Raw genomic sequence first — 18,257 nt, forward strand, 5'->3', positions numbered from 1 at the left:
ACATGTGCCCAGCTGTGCTGACGTGTGCACACACACACACACACGTGTGCCCAGCTGTGCTGACGTGTGCACACACACACACACGTGCCCAGCTGTGCTGACACGCACATGCGCACACACACACACGTGTGCCCAGCTGTGCTGACGTGTGCACACACACACACACACGTGTGCCCAGCTGTGCTGACGTGTGCACACACACACACACACGTACCCAGCTGTGCTGACGTGTGCACACACACACACACGTGTGCCCAGCTGTGCTGACGTGCACATGCGCACACACACACACGTGTGCCCAGCTGTGCTGACGTGTGCACACACACACACACGTGCCCAGCTGTGCTGACGTGCACATGCGCACACACACACACGTGTGCCCAGCTGTGCTGACGTGTGCACACACACACACACATGTGCCCAGCTGTGCTGTGCACACACACACACACACACGTGTGTGTGTGAGCCCTGACCTTCCCCCTGCCCCCCGCCCTGCCCTGCACACGTGTGTGAGCCCTGATCCCGCCCCAGGCGCTGATGCGGGAGCTGGAGCTTCGGGAGCGGCGGATCCAGGAGCTGCGGAGCTTGGGGGAACGGCTGCTGCGTGAGGAGCACCCCGGCGCGCAGACACTGGAGGTGGAGCACACGGGGGGAGAGTGGGGGGTGGCATGGGGGGGCTTTGGGGGAGCGGCTGTTCTGTGAGGACCAACCCGGGGCACAAACGGTGGAGGTGGGTGTGGGGCTGGGGGGCTGCAGGGACTGGGGGATCTGGGAGGGTGCGAGGAATCTGAAGGGGGCCTGGGGGTCTCAGTGACCTTGGGGGCCCTGAAGGGGCTGGGAGAATCTGAGGGACACCTTGGGGCCCTGGTGGGTTGGGGAAGGGGGTTCAGGAGGGTCTGGGCGCTGGGGGTCAGCTGTGTGGGGTGCAGTGAGTGCTGGGGGTCACTGGTGTGGCTGCCTCTACCAGCGCGGGTGCAGGTCAGGTGAGGGTGCAGGTGGTGGCCCCTGTAGCGGTGCCGGTGCCCTCGGTGCCAGCCCCGGTGTCCCCCCTGCTCCCCCCAGGCGTTCCTGGCAGCGCTGCAGACCCAGTGGAGCTGGATGCTCCAGCTCTGCTGCTGCATCGAGACCCACCTGAAGGAGAACACCAACTACTTCCAGGTATGGGGGGTGCCAGGGAGGGGCTGGGGGCGGGAGGGAGGGAGGGTGTGACCCCAGTGCTGACCCCTGGGCCCCCAGTTCTTCACCGAGGTGCGGGAGGCCGAGGAGCTGCTGCGAAAGACGGAGGAGACGATGCGGCGCAAGTTCAGCTGCGACCGCGGCACCACGGCCACGCGCCTTGAGGACCTGCTGCAGGACCTTGCGGTGAGGGCACCCTCGAGACCGCCAGGAAGACCCCCCCAGGCCCCGGGGGGACCCCCATAGTGACCCCCAGACACCGGGGGGTTCTCCCCAGTGTGACCCTCCCAAGATGCCTGGAGTGACCCTGCTGCACGACCTTGCAGTGAGGGCGAATGGGACCCCAGGGGGACCACCCAAGTGGACCCCCCCAAGATCCTCAGGGTGACACTTCCAGGGTGGGCCTAGCCCCATGGCAACCCCTGAGGTGACACCCCCCTGCAGCCCCCAGGATGACCCCCAAAATGAGAGTCCCATAACAACCCCCGAGGTGTCCAGCTGCAGAGTGCTGGGGTGCCACCCCCACTGCAGCCCCTGGGATGACCCAAACACATCCATTGCTGCAACAGACCAGGGTGCCCCCCTGCCTCGTATTCTTGACCACTCCTAAACTCCTGGGACCCCCCCAAAATCCCAAGAGCTCCCAAAACCTTTGGGACCTCCTGATATTTCTGAGCTCTCTCAAAAAAACTGGTGTCTCCCTAAAATTCTGATTCCCCTCAACACCATGGGACACCCCAAATCCTGAGGTGCCCCAAACTTGCCCCCACAGGAGCAGAAGGAGCAGCTGGCAGAGTTGGGGGTGCAGCTTGGGGGTCTCTCTCGCCGCGCCAGGACCATCGTGCAGCTGAAGCCACGCAGCCCCTCGACACCCCTGCAGGGCCGCCCCCCCATCCAGGCCGTCTGTGACTACAAGCAAATGGAGGTGTGGTGGGACGTGAGGCTTGGATTAGGGTTGGTTCCCCTGGGGAGGGCATAGGGGGATGTGGGGCAATGTGGGGAGACCTGGTGGATCCAGCACCCCGGTCTGGTGCTGCCCCAGCCCCACAGGGGGACACAGGAGGGGACCCCCTTCTGGTCTGACACCACCCCAGGGGACATGGGGAGACATGGGAGACCCCCCACCCTTCTCTCGTGCTGCTCCGGCCCCATGAGGGGACGCAAGGGGGGACACAAGTGCCCCCCCACCCAGTCTGAGACCACACCAGCCCCAGAGGGGAATATGGGGGGACACTGGGGAATATGGGAGAGGAACAGGAGGACACAGGGGCCCCTGCCCCACCCTGATCCCCTGCCCCGCAGGTGACGGTGCACAAGAATGACACCTGTGCCCTGGTGAGCCACGCGCAGCCGCAGCAATGGCGGGTGCTGAGCGCCAGCGGCAGTGAGGCCGTCGTCCCTTCGGTCTGCTTCCTCCTGCCGCCCCCCAACAAGGAGGCTCTGGACGCGGTGCACAGGTGTGGACAGTGACCCTGCACCCCCCCCCGGCCTCCCCTGTGTTCCCCCTCTGACTCCACATCCCCGCAGGCTCGAGACCACGCACCAGCAGCTGCTGGGGCTGTGGCAGCAGCTGCACCAGGACCTGCGCAGCCTCCGTGCCTGGCAGTACCTGACCCGGGACATCCAGCAGATTCAGTCCTGGACGCACATCACGGTGAGTTCCCCGGGGGTCCCAGGGTGGCACAGGGGTCACAGGGGTCCCAACAGGGGCTGACATGGCCATGCCCCCCCAGTTCCGCACGCTGCCGGCCGAGGAGGTGCGTCAGGTCCTGCGCAGCCTGGAGAGCCACTACCAGGAGTTCCTGCGGGACAGCCAGGACGCCCAGAGCTTCCAGCCCGACGACCGGCTGCAGGTGGAGCGCGACTACAACGCCTGCACTCACAAATACGAGCTGCTGCTGCGTAGCCAGGAGAAAGGTGGGTGTCCCCTCTCTGCCTTCTCTGAAAGGTGGGTGTCGCCAGGGTTTCCCCAGGTGCTGAGCATCCTCAGTTCCCTGTGGTGTCCCTGGGGTATCTCCATGGTGCTGAGCTGTCCCCTCTCCTCACCTTGGCTCCCCAGGTTGTCCCCAGGGTTCTGAGCCATCCCTGCATCCCTTGCTCCCTGCCATGGGTTCCCTTGTTGTCCCCACAGTTTCCAAGGGTGTTGAGCCATCCCTGTGTCCCCTCTCCCTGCTGTGGGTCCCCAGGATGTCCCCAGGGTGCTGAGCCATCCTGGTGTCACTGTGGGTCCCCGTGGTGTCCCCATGGTGTCTCAGGGCACTGAGCCACCCCCCTGTCCCCGCAGGAGAGCAGGACGAGTCTCTTTGCAAGAGCTACATCTCGCAGCTGAAGGACATCCGGCTGCAGCTGGAGAGCTGCGAGAGCCGCACCGTGCACCGCCTGCGCCTGCCCCTCGAGGCCGACCCCCTGCGGGAGTGTGCCCAGCGCCAGGCCGAGCAGCAGGTGTGTGACACACGTGTGACACGTGTGGTGTGCACAGATGGGGACTTCAGTGCCAGGATGGGCTTGGGGGAACGGTTTGGGTTGGAAAAGCTTTCAGAGCCCACTCAGTCCCCCAGCACTGCCAAGGCCACCCCTGACCGTGTCCCCAGGTGCCACATCCACGTGGCTGTTAAATCTCCCCAGGGATGGCACTCCACCCCTGCCCTGGGCAGGTGCGCCAGGGCTGGACAGCCCTTTGCAGGAGGAGTTTTCCCAATATCCCTCCTAACCCTCCCCTGTCCACCTACCCTGACAGGCTGCAGACCCTTCCCCTGCTCCACTCCTCCTTGGGTCCAAGGGGGTGGGGCGAGCATTCAGTCGGGGGTTGGCCCTGACCTGCAGCTGGCAAGGATTGAGGGACTCCTTCCCTGCAGCAAACCCACCTGGAGCTGGAGGGCATCCAGAAGAACCTGGCCAAGGTCAGCGAGAAGACGGAGCAGGTGCTGGCGCAGCCAGAGCAGGCGGGCTCAGCCCCTGTGCTGCGCTCCGAGCTGGAGGTCACCCTGCGGAAGATGGAGCAGGTGTACAGCCTCTCCAGCATCTACCTGGAGAAGTGAGTGAGCCCTGGCACCGACACTGCGCAGCTCCTCGGCCCCCGGGCTGGGAACAGGCCTGGGCAGCTGGGAGGCCACGGGGAGTCTGGGGAGAGCCAGCGTGCCTTTCCCTTTCTTTTCCTTCCCTCTTCCCTTCTTCCTTTTTTTTTTTCTTTTTCCCTTTTCCTTCCCTCCTGGCTCTGTGGTGCCGCTCTGGCTGAGCTGTCCCACTCCCATCCTGATCCCGGCTAATCCATCCTCCCATCCCACTCCTGCTCCCGGCTGATTCTGTCCCTCTGCCGCAGGCTGAAGACCATTGGGCTGGTGATCCGGAGCACGCAGGGGGCTGAGGAGCTGCTCCGCAAGTACGAGGAGCAGCTGAAGGACGTGCAGGCAGTGCCGGCTGACCTGGCTGAGCTGGAGGCCAGCAAGGCCGAGCTGAAGGTACCAGGGGCTCTGGGGGTCCCAAGGGGAGTCAGGGGGTGGCTGGGGACACCGTGGCCGGCCCTGACCACTGCCTATCTGCCGCAGCGGCTGCGGGCACAGGCCGAGGGGCACCAGCCCTTCTTCAGCACGCTGGAGACTGACCTGGGCAAGGCCAAGGATGTTAATGAGCGGATGGTCCGCGGCCACAGCGAGCGGGACGTGGACCTGGAGCGGTACCGGGAGCGGGTGCAGCAGCTGCTGGAGCGCTGGCAGGCAGTGCTGGGCCAGGCTGACCTGCGCCAGCGCGAGCTGGACCAGCTGGGCCGCCAGCTGCGCTACTACCGGCAGAGCTGCGACGCGCTGCGCCAGTGGATCCGCGATGCCCGGCAGTGCCAGGAGGCCATCCAGGCCGTGCCCATCACCGACAGCCAGACCGTGCGCGAGCAGCTGCTGCAGGAGAAGGTAGTGCTGGCCGTGGGGCAAGGGGTGCTCCCGGCCATCCCCAGCAGGGTGAGGGGCGTGCCTGGCTATCCCCAATGGGGCAAGGGGTGCTCCTGGACGTTCCCCAGCAGGACAAGGGGTGCTCTCAGCTATCCCTGGCTGTGGCAGGGTAAGGGATTCACCTGGCCATCCCCAGCAGAGTGCAGGCTGCCCCTGCCCATCTCTGTCTGAGGCAGAGTGAGGGGAGTGCCCAGTCATGGCAGGTTGAGTGTTGCTCTGGGGTGGCTGCAGCAGGATGGGGGACCATCCCTGGCCGTGGCACGTGGTGGGTGCTCTCAGCCATCCCCAGTGGGATGGGGGGTGTTCCTGACCATTTTTGGCTGCAGCAGGGTGAGGGGTGCTCCCAGCCATTCCCAGCCATGGCAGGGCAAGTGGTGCTCTTGGCCATCCCTGGCCATGGTGGGGTGTGCTCTTGGGTGGCTGTGGGGTGCCTGGGCTCACCCCCACATGTCTCCCCAGAAACTGCTGGAGGAATGTGAGCAGCACAAGGAGAAGGTGGAGGAGTGCCAGCGCTATGCCAAGCAGTACATCGACGCCATCAAGGTGTGCGCAATGTCTGGGGGGCCAGGGCTGGTGGGGTGCTGGGGAGGCAGCACTATGTCCTGCAGAGGGGTGGGGTCACAGAGCCGTGGCCAGGGGGCTTGCTGGGCATAGCAGAGCTTTGATCACTGTCTCCTCATCAGGACTATGAGCTGCAGCTGGTGAGCTTCAAGGCACAGGTGGAGCCGATGGCATCGCCGGCCAAGAAGCCCAAAGTGCAGTCGGCGTCTGACAGCATCATCCAGGAGGTGAGGGGCGGGTCACTGCCACTGGCCTGGGATGTCCCACAGCTCTTGGGGCATGGCTGCTCACTGAAGGGGTGGACTTGGGGGTGTGATGCGTGGTCTTGCCTCCATGCAGCCCCATCTTTGCTGGGGTACTGGTGGGCTGCGGGTACGCTCCCCTCTCTCCTGCTGACCCACTGTCTCTGCAGTACGTGGACCTGCGGACGCAGTTCAGCGAGCTGACCACGCTCACCACCCAGTACATCAAGTTCATCACTGAGACACTGCGGCGGCTGGAGGAGGAGGAGGTAGGGAGTGGTGCAGGGCGGCATGGCTGGCTGTACAACCAAAAGGAACACAGTTCACGGGCTCTCCAGCCCCATCACTAACGGCAGCCCACGGCCATGACTCCAGCCCCATCACTAACGGCAGCCCACGGCCATGACTCTGGCCCCACCATTAATGCCAGCCCACGGCTGTAACTCTGGCCCCATCACTAACACTGGCCCCTGGCTGTGGCTCTGGCCCAAGCCCCATCACTAACGGTGGCCCCTGGCTGTGGCTCTGGCCCAAGCCCCATCACTAACAGTGGCCCCTGGCTGTGGCTCCAGCCCAAGCCCCATCACTAACGGTGGCCCCTGGCTGTGGCTCCAGCCCCATCACTAACGGTGGCCCCTGGCTGTGGCTCCAGCCCCATTACTAACATGGGCCCATGGCTGTGGCTCCAGACCCATCACTAATATTGGCCCACAGCCATGACTCTGGCCCTATCACTAATACTGGCCCACGGCCTCTAGCTCCTGCTCTCTGCTGGGCTCCTGGGAGCAAGGCTGCTGGCTCTGGGTACAGTGGGTCTCTGAGCCAAGCTGGCTCTGGGCACCGGGGTCTCTGGTGTGACTGGTGGTAGGAGGCACTTCCCAGATACACGTAGTGCAGTCAGGACCTGCCTGCGCATGCTGCTGTGCTGGGCGCTGGCCCGCGGGGTCTGGCGTGGGGTAACCTCTCTAACTCTTGGTTTCTGCCCTTGGAGCTGCTTTGCCAGTGCTTTTTCTTGGGGAATATTTGTGTTGGTGGGGATCAAATGGAGGGTAAAAAACCAGGATGACTCTGGCAGCCATGCACCAGGTACTCACTCTGCGCATGCCTTCTCCCCACGGCACCCTCCGCCTCCCCCACGGCTCACCCTCTCCTCCTCGCCCTCCTCTACCTCTGTGCTGCTCCGGGATCAGGGGTCCAGTGCAGGGTCTGGCTCCCCTGCATGCGCTGCCTGTGCCTGGGCCCTGCAGAGCGTGCGGCTGCCTTGCTCACAGTGCATGTGGTGCGCACGCTGCGGCACGGCCCCGAGCCAGGCACCAGCCGTGTCAGCCCTTTGGCAAACCCTGCTCCCAGTTGCCTGGAGAGGGCTGGGAGGGGTTTGAACCAGCTGAACTGCTCTCTCCTGTTGAGGCTTTCCCGGCAGGGAAGGCTCTGCTGGCACCGACCTCACACCGCTCCCCTCTGTTCTGCTCCTGGTGCTCCGGCCATCTCTTTCCTTTCCCCACGGCAGGGGCTGTCTGTGCCAGCCCCCTCGCAGGGGGAGCCATGGTGATGGTGTGCATGCTGCTCGCATCGTCTTCATCGCTTGGGCTCCGCTCGCTCTCTGTCCCTTCTCTCTGGAACGTGGCTTCCTGCGCTGCTGTCTGGCTCCTGTTGCCTGTCTGCCTGTGCTATCGTGTGTCCCCTGTTCTGCCATATATCTTCTGGAAGCTGGTGTCACCGGCTCGTGCGGTGGCCCAGGGGCCGAAGCCATTCCACGCGCATCTGCCACCCCTCCGCTGTCTCGGCAGTGTGTGGCTGGGCCAGCATCGATTCCACGGCTCGATCGCATCCCTTGTGATTTGTCTCTTTCTCCCCTCTCTGTCCCCTGCACCCTCTTTCCCCTCCAGAAAGCCGCCGAGAAGCTGAAGGAGGAGGAGAGGAAGCGGCTGGCGGAGGTGGAGGCGCAGCTGGAGAAGCAGCGGCAGCTGGCCGAGGCCCACGCCAAAGCCAAGGCACAGGCAGAGGCGGAGGCACGGGAGCTGCAGCTCCGCATGCAGGAGGAGGTCACCCGGCGGGAGGTGGTGGCCGTGGATGCCGAGCAGCAGAAGCAGAACATCCAGCAGGAGCTGATGCAGCTGCGGCAGAACTCAGACCACCAGATCAAGTCCAAGGAGAAGCTGATCGAGGAGGCTGAATACAACCGCAAGAAAGTGGAGGAGGAGATCCGCCTCATCCGCCTCCAGCTGGAGAGCACCGAGAAGCAGCGGGAGGGTGCAGAGACGGAGCTGCAGGAGCTGCGGGCACGTGCTGAAGAGGCTGAGCGGCAGAAGCGCCAGGCACAGGAGGAGGCCGAGCGCCTGCGCCGGCAGGTGAAGGAGGAGAGCCAGAAGAAGCGGGAGGCGGAGGAGGAGCTGAAGCGCAAGGTGCAGGCTGAGCGCGAAGCGGCACGGGAGAAGCAGAAGGCAGTGGCGGACCTGGAGCAGCTGCGGCTTCAGGCGGAGGAGGCTGAGCGACGCATGCGGCAGGCAGAGGCCGAGAAGGAGCGGCAGATCCAGGTGGCCCAGGAGGTGGCCCAGCGCAGTGCCGAGGCTGAGCTGCAGAGCAAGAGGCTCTCTTTTGCCGAGAAGACGGCGCAGCTGGAGCTGTCACTGCAGCAGGAGCATGATGTGGTGGCCCAACTGCAGGAGGAGGCTGAGCGGCTGAAGAAGCAGCAGCTGGAGGCTGAGCGCTCGCGGGAGGAGGCTGAGAAGGAGCTGGAGCACTGGCGGCAGAAGGCCAACGAGGCGCTGCGCCTACGGTTGCAGGCCGAAGAGGTGGCCCACAAGAAGTCGCTGGCGCAGGAGGAGGCTGAGAAGCAGAAGGAGGATGCAGAGCGTGAGGCCCGCAAGCGCGCCAAGGCAGAGGAGGCAGCCCTGCGGCAGAAGGAGCTGGCGGAGGAAGAGCTGGAAAAGCAGCGGGAGCTGGCAGAGGGCACAGCCCAGCAGAAGCTGGCGGCGGAGCACGAGCTGATCCGGCTGAAGGCAGAGATGGAGAATGGAGAGCAGCAGCGCCTGCTCCTGGAGGAAGAGCTCTCGCGGTTGAAAGGGGAGGTAAACGAGGCCATCCAGAGGAGGAAAGAGCTGGAGGAGGAGCTGGCCAAGCTGCGGGCAGAGATGGAGGTCTTGCTGGAGAGCAAGGCCAAGACAGAGGAGGAGTCACGCTCCAGCAGTGAGAAGTCCAAGCAGCGGCTGGAGGCGGAGGCCAACAAGCTGCGGGAGCTGGCCGAGGAGGCCGCTCGCCTGCGCGCCCTCTCTGAGGAGGCCAAGCGGCAGCGGCAGCTGGCAGAGGAGGAGGCCGGCCGGCAACGGGCTGAGGCTGAACGCATCCTGAAGGAGAAGCTTGCGGCCATCAACGAGGCCTCACGGCTGAAGGCAGAGGCAGAGATCACGCTGAAGGAGAAGGAGGCAGAGAACGAGCGGCTGCGGCGGCTGGCGGAGGACGAGGCCTACCAGCGCAAGCTGCTGGAGGAGCAGGCGGCCCAGCACAAACAGGACATCGAGGAGAAGATCGCGCTGCTGAAGCGCTCCTCAGAGAACGAGCTGGAGCGGCAGAAGGGGCTTGTGGAGGATACACTGCGGCAGCGGCGACAGGTGGAGGAGGAGATCCGTGCCCTCAAGGCCAGCTTCGAGAGGGCCTCGGCTGGCAAGAGCGAGCTGGAGCGGGAGCTGAACCGCATCCGTGGGGAGGCAGAGGAGGTGCAGCGCAGCCGGGAGCAGGCGGAGCAGGAGGCTGAGCGGCAGCGGGCGCTGGCGCTGGAGGAGGAGGGCCGGCGGCGCGAGGCCGAAGAAAAGGTGCAGGCCATCCTGGCGGCCGAGGAGGAAGCTGGGCGGCAGCGGCGGCTGGCCCTGGAGGAGGTGGAGCGGCTGCGGGCCATGGTGGAGGAGGCGCGGCGGCAGAAGGAGCTGGCGGAGAAGGAGTCAGAGAGGCAGATCCAGCTGGCACGGGAGGCAGCACAGAAGCGGATCGCAGCGGAGGAGAAGGCACACCTGGCTGCCGTGCAGCAGAAGGAGCAGGAGCTGCTACAGACGCGCCAGCAGGAGCAGAGCCTCCTGGACCGGCTGCGTGAGGAGGCCGAGCGGGCCCGGCGGGCGGCTGAGGAGGCCGAGTTTGCCCGTAGCAAGGCCGAGCAGGATGCCAGCTTGTCTCGGCAGCGCGTGGAGGAGGCTGAGCGGCTGAAGCAGCGGGCAGAGGAGGAGGCGCAGGCCAAGGCACAGGCACAGGCTGACGCAGAGAAGCTGCGAAAGGAGGCCGAGCTGGAGGCGGCAAAACGGGCACAGGCAGAGCAGGCAGCCCTGCGGCAGAAGCAGCTGGCTGACGCCGAGATGGAGAAGCACAAGAAGTTTGCCGAGCAGACACTGCGGCAGAAGGCGCAGGTGGAGCAGGAGCTGACCAAGGTGAAGTTGCAGCTGGATGAGACAGACCACCAGAAGGGCATCCTGGATGAGGAGCTGCAGCGGCTGAAGGAGGAGGTGACAGACGCTGTCCGGCAGAAGGCCCAGGTGGAGGAGGAGCTCTTCAAGGTCCGGGTGCAGATGGAAGAGCTGGCCAAGCTGAAGAGCCGCATTGAGGAGGAGAACAAGGCGCTGATCCTCAAGGACAAGGACAACACGCAGAAGTTCCTGGCGGAGGAGGCAGAGAAGATGAAGCAGGTGGCAGAGGAGGTGGCCCGGCTGAGTGTGGAGGCGCAGGAGGCCGCCCGCATGCGGCAGCTGGCTGAGGACGACCTGGCGCAGCAGCGGGCACTGGCAGAGAAGATGCTGAAGGAGAAGATGCAGGCGGTGCAGGAGGCCACGCGGCTGCGGGCTGAGGCTGAGGTCCTGCAGAAGCAGAAAGATCTGGCGCAGGAACACGCCAAGAAGCTGCAGGAGGACAAGGAACAGATGCAGCAGCGCCTGGCTGAGGAGACCGAGGGCTTCCAGAAGACGCTGGAGGCCGAGCGCCGGCGGCAGCTGGACATCACGGCTGAGGCTGAGCGCCTCAAGCTGCAAGTGGCGGAGATGAGCATGGCCCAGGCCAAGGCTGAGGAGGAAGCCAAGCGGTTCAAGAAGCAGGCGGAGGAGATCAGTGAGAGGCTGCACGAGACTGAGCTGGCCACACAGGAGAAGATGACGATGGTGCACACCCTGGAGATCCAGCGGCACCAGAGTGATGAGGATGCGGAAAAGCTGCGTAAGGCCATCGCTGACCTGGAGAAGGAGAAGGAGAAGCTAAAGCAGGAGGCGGCGCTGCTGCAGCAGAAAGCAGAGGAGGTACTGGGCTGCGGGTCCCCCTTAGTGGTGGTGGTACACAGGGAGCTGTCCCTCTCCCCAGCCAGCCCACACCATCTCTGGCCAGGTCCCCAAGGACCGTCACTGGGGATGGTGGGGCAGGACCCCCCGTGCAGGTCAGGGATGTGCATAGAGCTAGGGGCAGTGAAGCAAACCCCTCAGGCAGCGTCGGAGCAGGACCCCAAACCCCTGGAGCCGTGGAGGGGGGATCCCCACTGCCTGGGCCAGCTCTTCCACCCCGTGGCACATCCTGCTGTGTTCCTCTCTGTGTCCAGCTCCCAGCCTTAATGCCAGGGGTTCCCTTGTGTCCTCCCCTTGCTCATCCTGCCCCATGTTGTGTGTGGCTCCCTAACCTCGGCTCTGCTCCTTAACTCTTACCTGATGGAGGGAGTGTGTGGGTGACTTCCGTGCCACCCCTGCCGCCTGTCCCCCTGCCTCAGCCCACCCCCAGTCCCCCACTGACCTCCTAGGTGTCTGACCACTGTCCTCTCTCCCACCCCAGATGCAGGTGGCCCAGCAGGCTCAGCTCCGTCAGGAGACGCAGCTCCTCCAGCAGAGCTTCCTGACGGAGAAGGATGCCCTGCTGCAGAAGGAGAAATTAATTGAGGAGGAGAAATCGAAGCTGGAGAAGCTCTTTAAGGACGAGGTGAACAAAGCCCAGAACCTGAAGGCAGAGCAGGAGCGGCAGCAGCAGGAGATGGAGCAGGAGAAGCAGCAGTTGAAAGCTATGTTAGATGAAGCCAAAAAGCATCAGAAAGAAGCTGAGGAAAATGTCCGGCACAAGCAGGAGGAGCTACAGCAGCTGGAGAGGCAGCGACAGCAGCAGGAAAAACTTCTGGAAGAAGAGAATAAGAAGCTGAGGGAGAGGCTCGAGCAGATGCAGGAGGAGTACAAGGCTGCCCTGGCCCAGAGACGGGAGATCATGATCCAGACCGATGACCTGCCTGGGGAGGCCGTGGTTACGACAACGCAGCTGTTGGACATCAAGGCTGTGCCCAATGGCCGGGATGCAGTGGACGGCTTAGCCCAGAATGGGGAGCCGGAGTTCGCCTTTGACGGCATCCGGCAGAAGGTGTCAGCAGAGAAGCTGGCTGATGCCGGCATTCTGAGCAGGGAGAGCTTAGACAAGTTGGCGAAGGGTGTCGTGAGTGTGGGCGAGCTCTCTCAGAGGGAGGATGTCAAGAAGTACCTGCAGGGCAAGAGCAGCATTGCCGGTCTGCTGATCAAACCCTCCAATCAGAAGATGAGCATCTACGAAGCCATGAAGAAGAAGCTGCTCAGCCCAGGCACAGCACTGGTGCTCCTGGAGGCACAGGCTGCTTCTGGCTTCATCATCGACCCTGTGCGGAATGCAAGGCTCTCAGTGAACGAGGCGGTGCGAGAGGGAGTGATCGGGCCAGAGCTGCACAACAAGATGCTGTCGGCCGAGCGGGCTGTCACCGGCTACAAGGATCCATACACAGGTGACAAAATCTCCCTGTTCCAGGCCATGCAGAAGGATCTCATCGTCAGGGATCACGGCATCCGCCTTCTCGAGGCCCAGATCGCCACCGGCGGCATCATCGATCCTGTCAACAGTCACCGCCTGCCTGTGGAAGCTGCCTACAAGCGTGGCTACTTTGATGAGGAGATGAATCAGATCCTGTCTGACCCCACTGATGACACCAAGGGCTTCTTCGACCCCAACACTCAGGAGAACCTCACCTACCTGCAGCTCATGGAGCGGTGTGTGACTGACCCAGACACAGGACTGTGCCTCCTGCCCCTCACTGACCAAGCAGCCAAAGCTAGAGAGCTGGTCTACACTGACAAGGAAGCCAAGGATGTCTTCAAGAAGGCCACAGTGACAGCACCGTTTGGCAAGTTCCAAGGGAAGACAATGACCATCTGGGAGCTCATCAACTCTGAATACTTCACTGAGGACCAAAGGCGGGACCTGATCCAGCAGTACAGGACTGGCAAGATCACGGTGGAGAAGATCATCAAGATCGTCATCACGGTTGTGGAGGAAAGTGAGAAAAAGAGCCAGATGTGCTTTGAGGGCCTGCGGGGCCCTGTGCCCGCCGCTGAGCTGCTGGAGAGCAAGATCATCAACAAGGACCTCTACAACCAGCTGCACCAGGGCAAGAAGACTGTAAAGGATGTGGCAGAGATGGAGTCCATACGGCAGTACCTGAAGGGCACGGATGCCATCGCTGGCGTCCTGGTGGAGTCGACTGGCCAGAAGTTCACCTTCTACGAGGCCCTGAAGAGAAACCTGCTGAAGCCAGAGGTTGCCCTGTCCCTGCTGGAGGCGCAAGCTGCCACTGGCTACATCATCGACCCTGTGGGTAACAAACTTTTCTCAGTGGATGAGGCAGTGAAGGCTGAGGTGGTGGGGCCAGAGTTCCACGAGAAGCTGCTGTCAGCAGAGAAGGCAGTGACCGGCTACAAGGATCCCTACACAGGTCAGACGGTTTCCCTCTACCAAGCACTCCAGAAGGGCCTCATCCCCAGCGACACTGGGCTCCGGCTGCTGGATGTCCAGCTTGCCACTGGTGGCATCATTGACCCTGTCAACAGTCACCGGCTCCCACTTGAGGTCGCCTACAAGCGTGGCTACTTCGACCGGGAGATAAACAAGGCGCTGGCTGAGCTCCGAGATGATGCCAAGGCTTTCTACTGTCCCAACACCCAGGAGCACCTCACCTATGCCCAGCTGCAGAAGAGTTGCCACCGTGACAAGCAGACTGGCCTGTGCCTGCTGCCCCTGTCTGACAAGGCAATCCAGTCACAGCAGGAGGAGGTCTACACTGACAGCCAAGCCAAGGAGTGCTTCGACAAAGCAACCATAGAGGTCCCAGTGGGCAGCATGAAGGGCCAGATGATGACCATCTGGGAACTGATCCACTCCGAATACTTCACGGAGGAGCACAGGCGGGAGCTGCTCCGACAGTACAAGACTGGCAAAGTGACAATCGAGAAGATCATCAAGATAGTGATCACCATCATCGAGGAGGCAGAGACCAAAAAGCAGGAGAAACTGACATTCAGTGGTCTGCGGGCACCGGTACCAGCCAGCGAGCTGCTGGAGTCCTGCATCATCAGCAAAACCCAGTACGAGCAGCTGAAGGAAGGCAAGAAATCGGTGAAGGACCTCTCTGAGACAGATGGGGTGAGGAGATTCCTGCATGGCAGTGACTGCATTGCTGGTGTTTATGTAGAGGCCACCAAGGAGAAGCTGAACATCTACGAGGCCATGAAGAGGAACCTGCTGAGGCCCAGCACTGCTGTGGTCCTCCTGGAGGCCCAGGCAGCCACTGGGTTCTTGATCGACCCTGTGAAGAACCGTAAACTGTACGTCAACGAGGCAGTGAAGGCTGGCATTGTCGGGCCTGAGCTGCACGAGAAGCTGCTGTCGGCCGAGAAGGCTGTCACAGGGTACAAGGATCCCTACTCGGGCGATACCATCTCCCTGTTCCAGGCCATGAAGAAAGGGCTGATTGTCAAGGAGCATGGCATCCGCCTGCTCGAGGCCCAGATCGCCACCGGTGGCATCATCGACCCCGTGCACAGCCACCGCCTGCCCGTGGAGGTGGCCTACAAGCGTGGCTACTTTGACGAGGAGATGAATCAGATCCTGTCTGACCCCACTGATGACACCAAGGGCTTCTTCGACCCCAACACTCAGGAGAACCTCACCTACCTGCAGCTGAAGGAGAGGTGCATTGAGGATCCCGAGACGGGCCTGTACCTGCTGCCTCTGCGGGAGCCTGAGAAGCCGAAAGTGGTGGAAACCACCCACATGTACACAGAAGCAGAGACACGGAAGGTGTTTGAGGAGACGCAGGTGGACATCCCTGTGGGCAGCCGGGCAGGCTCCTCCATGTCACTGTGGGAGATCATGCACTCGGACCTGCTGCCCGAGGAGCAGCGTAAACATCTCATGAAGGAGTTCCAATCAGGCCGCGTGTCCAAGGAGCGCATGATCATCATTATCATCGAGATCATTGAGAAGACTGAGATCATCCGGCAGCAGAATCTCACATCCTTTGACTACGTCCGGCGCCGCATCACAGCCGAGGACCTCTATGAGGCCAGGATTATCTCACAGGACATCTACAACCTGCTGAAGCAGGGCTCCAAAACCTTCCGGGAGCTCCTGGACGTGGAGACTGTCTGGAAGTACCTTTATGGGTCGGGCTGCGTGGCTGGCATCTACATCCCCTCCTCCAAGCAGACGCTCAGTGTCTACCAGGCGCTGAAGAAGGGGCTGATCAACTCCGAAGTGGCCCGCTCCCTCCTGGAGGCCCAGGCAGCCACCGGCTTCATGATTGACCCCACAAAGAATGAAATGCTGACCGTTGATGAGGCAGTCAGGAAGGGCGTGGTGGGGCCAGAGATCCACGACCGGCTCCTGTCTGCAGAGAGGGCTGTGACTGGCTACAGAGACCCATACAGTGAACAGAAGATCTCCCTCTTCCAGGCCATGAAGAAGGATCTCATTCCCAGCGAAGAGGCCCTCAAGCTCCTGGATGCCCAAATTGCCACCGGTGGCATCATTGACCCGCACTTGGGCTTCCACCTGCCCCTGGAGGTGGCCTACCAGCGGGGCTTCATCAACAAGGAGACGTATGACATGCTGTCGGAGCCCAGCGAGGTGCGCAGCTACGTGGACCCCTCCACAGATGAGAAGCTCAGCTACACACAGCTGCTGAAACGGTGCCGGAAGGATGAGAACTCCCGGCTCCTCCTGCTCCCACTCTGCGACACACGGAAGCTCACCTTCCAGGGGCTGAGGAAACAGATCACTGTGGAGGAACTGGTCCGTTCGCAGGTAATGGACGAAGCCACAGCCCAGCGCCTCCAGGAGGGTCTCACCTCTGTCGAGGAGGTCTCTAAGAACCTGAAGAAGTTCCTGGAGGGCACCAGCTGCATTGCTGGTGTCTTTGTGGACTCCACAAAGGAGCGTCTGTCTGTCTACCAGGCCATGAAGAAGGGGATCATCCGGCCTGGCACTGCCTTCGAGCTCCTGGAGGCGCAGGCGGCCACAGGCTACGTCATCGACCCCATCAAGGGCCTCAAGCTGACGGTGGAGGAAGCTGTGCGCATGGGCATTGTGGGCCCCGAGTTCAAGGACAAGCTGCTCTCTGCTGAGAGGGCCGTCACTGGCTACCGGGACCCCTACACTGGAAAGCTCATCTCCCTCTTCCAGGCCATGAAGAAGGGTCTGATCCTGAAGGACCATGGGATCCGCTTGCTGGAGGCGCAGATTGCCACAGGAGGCATCATTGATCCTGAGGAGAGCCACCGCCTGCCTGTGGAGGTGGCCTACAAGAGAGGTCTCTTTGACGAGGAGATGAATGAGATCCTGCTGGACCCCAGTGACGACACCAAGGGCTTCTTTGACCCCAACACGGAGGAGAACCTCACCTACCTGCAGCTCATGGAGCGGTGCATCACGGACCCAGAGACTGGCCTCTGCCTCCTGCCTCTGAAGGAGAAAAAGCGGGAGAGGAAGACCTCCTCCAAGTCCTCCGTCCGCAAGCGCCGGGTGGTGATTGTTGACCCAGAGACGGGCAAGGAGATGTCCGTGTACGAAGCCTATCGCAAGGGCCTCATTGACCACCAGACTTACCTGGAGCTGTCAGAGCAGGAGTGCGAGTGGGAGGAGATCACCACCTCGTCCTCCGATGGCGTAGTGAAGTCAATGATCATCGACAGGCGCTCAGGGCGCCAGTATGACATCGATGACGCCATTGGCAAGGGTCTGATTGACCAGTCAGCCCTGGACCAGTACCGCTCGGGCACCCTCTCCATCACCGAATTTGCTGACATGCTCTCTGGCAACATGGGCGGCTTCCGGTCACGGTCGTCCTCTGTAGGATCCTCCTCCTCCTACACCGTCAGCCCAGCCCTGACACGGACCCAGATCTCCATGTGGACTGACCCGACTGAGGAGACTGGGCCAGTGGCGGGCATCCTGGACACAGACACTCTGGAGAAGGTGTCCATCACGGAGGCAATGCGCCGCAACCTGGTGGACAACATCACAGGGCAGCGTCTGCTGGAAGCCCAGGCCTGCACCGGGGGCATCATTGACCCCAACACCGGTGACAAGTGCACCGTCGCTGATGCGGTCACCAAGGGCCTGGTTGACAAGATCATGGTGGACCGCATCAACCTGGCGCAAAAGGCCTTCTACGGCTTTGAGGACCCGCGGACCAAGACGAAGATGTCGGCGGCGCAGGCACTGAAGAAGGGCTGGCTGTACTATGAGGCTGGGCAGCGGTTCCTGGAGGTGCAGTACTTGACGGGAGGTCTGATCGAGCCCGATGCCCCAGGCCGTGTCTCCCTGGATGAGGCGCTGCAGAAGGGCACCATTGATGCGCGGACTGCCCAGAAGCTGCGGGATGTCAACACCTATTCCAAGTACCTCACCTGCCCCAAGACCAAGCTCAAGATCTCCTACAAGGACGCCATGGACCGGAGCATGATCGAGGATGGGACCGGTCTGCGGCTGCTGGAGGCCTCCTCCCAATCCAGCAAGGGCTACTACAGCCCCTACAACGTCAGCAGCGCCGGCTCCACCTCTGGATCACGCTCGGGCTCTCGCACCGGCTCCCGCTCAGGCTCCCGGCGTGGCAGTTTCGACGCCACTGGCTCCGGCTTCTCCATGACCTTCTCTTCCTCCTCCTACTCCTCCTCGAGTTTCGGGCGCAGATATGCGGGGGATACCCAGGGCACCATGGAGGTGGCTGCCCTTGCCCTCGCCCTGGCCGCATCCAGAAGCTGCGGGTGGGAGGCGAGCAGGGAGTGCCCCGAGGTGCGTGGGCCCCTGTTCCACGTGGCCTGAGACCTGCCAGCCCCCCGAGGTGCCGCCTCACCTGCTGCGCATGTGGCAACGCTGCTGGCTAATCACTAGTATTTTTTTTTTAATTTTGAACCTCCACTCTTCTCCCAAAGCAGTGCCTCAAGTTTAACCAAAAAGACAAGACTAATAAATTAATATATGCGAATGTGCTGACAGTGTTTGTATATTAAGAGAAAAGAAAGAACACACACTACCCTCC

General features: G+C 62.4%; 1 protein-coding gene across 13 annotated transcripts in view; it reads left to right on the forward strand.

Moving 5' to 3' along the window:
• Positions 1 to 18,203, forward strand: part of PLEC (plectin) — a 36,689-nt gene extending 18,486 nt beyond the window's left edge. For all 13 annotated transcript variants that reach the window (XM_042020878.1, XM_042020880.1, XM_042020883.1 and 10 more), the window contains 16 exons: positions 532 to 636; positions 1,063 to 1,158; positions 1,237 to 1,362; positions 1,949 to 2,101; positions 2,479 to 2,633; positions 2,704 to 2,830; positions 2,910 to 3,093; positions 3,461 to 3,618; positions 4,032 to 4,210; positions 4,496 to 4,634; positions 4,722 to 5,078; positions 5,577 to 5,660; positions 5,801 to 5,905; positions 6,091 to 6,189; positions 7,807 to 11,187; positions 11,708 to 18,203. In XM_042020878.1, coding sequence (XP_041876812.1) covers positions 532 to 636; positions 1,063 to 1,158; positions 1,237 to 1,362; positions 1,949 to 2,101; positions 2,479 to 2,633; positions 2,704 to 2,830; positions 2,910 to 3,093; positions 3,461 to 3,618; positions 4,032 to 4,210; positions 4,496 to 4,634; positions 4,722 to 5,078; positions 5,577 to 5,660; positions 5,801 to 5,905; positions 6,091 to 6,189; positions 7,807 to 11,187; positions 11,708 to 18,040 — 11,781 coding nt within the window. In that variant the 3' untranslated portion in view covers positions 18,041 to 18,203. The remainder of the gene's footprint in view (positions 1 to 531; positions 637 to 1,062; positions 1,159 to 1,236; positions 1,363 to 1,948; positions 2,102 to 2,478; positions 2,634 to 2,703; positions 2,831 to 2,909; positions 3,094 to 3,460; positions 3,619 to 4,031; positions 4,211 to 4,495; positions 4,635 to 4,721; positions 5,079 to 5,576; positions 5,661 to 5,800; positions 5,906 to 6,090; positions 6,190 to 7,806; positions 11,188 to 11,707) is intronic.
• The last annotated feature ends 54 nt before the right edge of the window (positions 18,204 to 18,257 follow it).

The sequence above is a fragment of the Corvus kubaryi genome, unplaced genomic scaffold (genome assembly GCF_017639235.1).
Source record: "Corvus kubaryi isolate FWS band 111438036 unplaced genomic scaffold, C.kubaryi_AGA036_p1.0 37063, whole genome shotgun sequence".
In the NCBI taxonomy this organism is placed as follows: Eukaryota; Metazoa; Chordata; class Aves; order Passeriformes; family Corvidae; genus Corvus; species Corvus kubaryi.